This window comes from Octopus bimaculoides, chromosome 1 (genome assembly GCF_001194135.2).
Source record: "Octopus bimaculoides isolate UCB-OBI-ISO-001 chromosome 1, ASM119413v2, whole genome shotgun sequence".
Taxonomy (NCBI): domain Eukaryota; kingdom Metazoa; phylum Mollusca; class Cephalopoda; order Octopoda; family Octopodidae; genus Octopus; species Octopus bimaculoides.
Genome location: NC_068981.1, coordinates 124,126,209 through 124,129,321, shown reverse-complemented (window position 1 = coordinate 124,129,321; position 3,113 = coordinate 124,126,209). Strand labels below are relative to the sequence as shown.

The 3,113-nt window shown below is 34.8% G+C and overlaps 1 protein-coding gene across 6 annotated transcripts in view; it reads left to right on the top strand.

Moving 5' to 3' along the window:
• Positions 1-3,113, top strand: part of LOC106881150 (pre-mRNA-processing factor 40 homolog A) — a 123,166-nt gene that overhangs the window by 75,907 nt on the left and 44,146 nt on the right. For all 6 annotated transcript variants that reach the window (XR_008264720.1, XM_014931453.2, XM_052969965.1 and 3 more), the window contains one exon: positions 1,181-1,357. Coding sequence is in view for 5 of the 6 variants with exons in the window: in XM_014931453.2 (XP_014786939.1) it covers positions 1,181-1,357 (177 nt within the window). In the remaining variant the exon portion in view is untranslated. The remainder of the gene's footprint in view (positions 1-1,180; positions 1,358-3,113) is intronic.

The window sequence follows — 3,113 nt, the reverse complement described above, 5'->3', positions numbered from 1 at the left end:
TACGTTCTGAGTTCAAATTCCGCCGAGGTCGACTTTGCCTTTCATCCTTTCGGGGTCGATAAATTAAGTACCAGTTACTGGGGTCGATGTAATCGACTTAATCTGTTCGTCTGTCATTGTTTGTTCCCTCTATGTTCAGCCCCTTGTGGGCAATAAAGAAATAAGAACATAGGATTCACTGTTGTTTCTCTCTGTTATTATACAAATGTTAGAGTGGTAGTGAATTTTAACTTGTGACTGGAATTTACCTGCAAAAAAAGTATTTTTAAATTGACATGTATCTCAATCTCACTAGTTAAAGGGGGTTATAAGATATCTGGTTTTATAAGAGGCTGAGTTATCTGGCATTTTTTTGTCACAGCGTGATCTCCCCTGTCTTTATAGTATTACACTTACTCACAGTAATTGTGGACAAGCAACAGTATTTGGTCTGTACACTGTGACTAGTTGTTGACCTGTGGGGAATTCTATTGCCTCTTGACTGGTTTTCGTTTTAATCTTGTTTGTTTCTTGCTGTAAGTCAAAATCAGTGGCATTTAAACAGATTAGACAGGATACATATGATCTAATCCGTGTCCATAGAAAACATTATTCTGCATGTTTAATCTCATTGTCAAAAGAACATTTCATAACTGTTCTTAGGTTGAGATGTTTGTGATATGAAAAAGTGATTCAATTATAAACTGCTAGTATTTCATTATAGTTTGTATAAAAGCCTGATAGTTATGTAACTTAGTGCCAACATGAAAACTTTCAGTAAAATGTATTTCAAAACTTCCTACAATACAAATCTAGTTTTCTATGAATATATTTGTTTTAGTTCCTTAGTATTGCATGTAAAAAGAAGATTCAGTTGACTTAACAATTACAAATATATGTAATTATATTTGTGTACGATACCAGAGAGTTCTAAGGGTGTTATTGTCTAATGATTCTATTCTCCAATCATCTCTTGTGCTGATTTTCTCACAGAGAATTTAAATGCAATCATCTATTCTGGTTCCTGAACTATAATACCAGTGTCATATCTGTACTTTTGAGAAACACTGTATGATGAATTACAATGTCAAACAATTATTTACAGCTAAGTGTTGTTGAAGTTAATATTTTAGAAGTTTGGATATATAATATTCTCTTTCTAAATATGTGTAATTGTTTTTTATATTTTTTTCTTCCCCAGATACGGGTACGGTTAGAAAAAGAAATTCCATTTGAAGCAATAACTCTTGAATCTGAACGAATTCGATTATACAAGGAGTACCAAGTAGCAGTATTAGAGCAGTGTTCACATCACCATTCTAAGAAGAAGAAATCCAAAAAGCACAAACTAAAGCGGTCTCGGTCAAGATCTCGATCGGTCAGTTTATTTCTATATTTTTATTTCTCAAAAGAAAGAAAAGAAAAAGAGATCAATCATGCGCACCACTTTGTGGTTATCTTTACTTTCAGTTTTATTCTTGGTTCACAAAGGATTATCACACAAGTATTTCTCAGACATTTCTGTAATAATAACGATTTATGTGAGTCTTACATTATCTCTATTTCTTTTTCCTGTTCCCATTACAAAATGTGAAACAGATTTCCTGTTAGATTCACCAATTATTGATTGTATACATGTGATTGATGTACCAGTTGACGTCTAACATTACTGTATTGACATATGCAATCCTGTGATATTGGTCTGCTTAATCTCTAAAAACTGTGTGTGCATTTACCTTTCCAATAATGACTGCATTACTAAAACAATGTCTTTCATGCATTTATGTATATCTGTGTTACCGTCCCCATTTCATGTCCACTTTCCATGTTGATATGAGTTGGACAGTTCAACAGGACCTTATTAATCAGAGGACCTGTTTCTTTCTCTAGTGTTTCAGTTCTAGCATTGTTTCTATGGCTGATACTTTTCCTAATGCCAACCGCTTTACTGAATGTACTGGTATTTTTTTCTTCTTTTTTTGTTGGTTGTTAGAACTAGTGAGGTGACCATGTACATCAGAAAAGAGACTGAGTGGCAGTATGTTAGATAGAGAGGGAAGTGGCTTTATTTAAAGTGTAGTTGAAGCAACAGGAACAGGTTTATTGTTGTAGGAGAGGTGCATGGTTACTATTTATTATACAAGAATGAATGGGAATAAATGGAGTGGAAATGAGGAGAAAAGTAAAACTGGTGGCAATGAGGTGTCAGTGCACACCTTCAAGGTATGAGAAAGTGATAAAAAGAGAGCACAGGGACAAGAAAGAAAATGAAGGTTAGGTGGGTAAGGTTCTACAAGTTTGGCAGGGAAATTAAGAGATGATAAGAAATAGTGGTGGGGGGAGTGTTGTGAATGGTGAGCTAGTGTAAGAAGGTAGTTGGTGGTCAGTATGAAGGGGGAGGATCAGTAACTAGTCAATAGCAGTGCCTCAGGAGAGAGGGAGTGATGGCTGGAAGTACTTAAAGAGTGCTGAGATGCAGAAGAATATAGTAGATAGAGGAGGAATAAAGTGGGTGGAAAATAGGGAGATGAGAAGTGAGGGAGAATGAAACAGGTATAGAGATAGGAGTGAGTGGTCAGGAGTGCATGGAAGTGAATACAGTGAGTGGTGAACAAGAACAGGGTGATGATTAATTGTAGATATGAGATGATGTTAAGAATGAAGGATGGGTAGCAATAGGAAGTGATGCAAGGGAGAGGGAGTGATGACTGGCAACACAGAAAGGATGGTCAATAAAAACTGAAAGTGATATAGGTAAAAATTACACAAATGAAATAAGAATATACAAGGAGAAGACAAACAAACACATGATATATGAAGTCAGACAAGCAAAACACATAACTGATAAACAAGAATATGAAGTGAAACAACAATGGAAAAATGTATCTGATTAGTTTTGAAAGAACAGAACTCTTTTATTGGAGAAAAATTAGTCTGGAAGCAAAGTAGGCAGAAATTTATCCACCTCTCACCCTCCTCCTCCAAATTTCTGATTTAGGAAGGAATAAATGTTCTTTATGAGAAATAATGAATGAGTATAAAATTAAATGAAAATGGTAGAAATTAATATCAGTCTAGGTATGAAAATACTTGATACCCTAAATATGGAAACACCAATATAAATCAGTCAACCC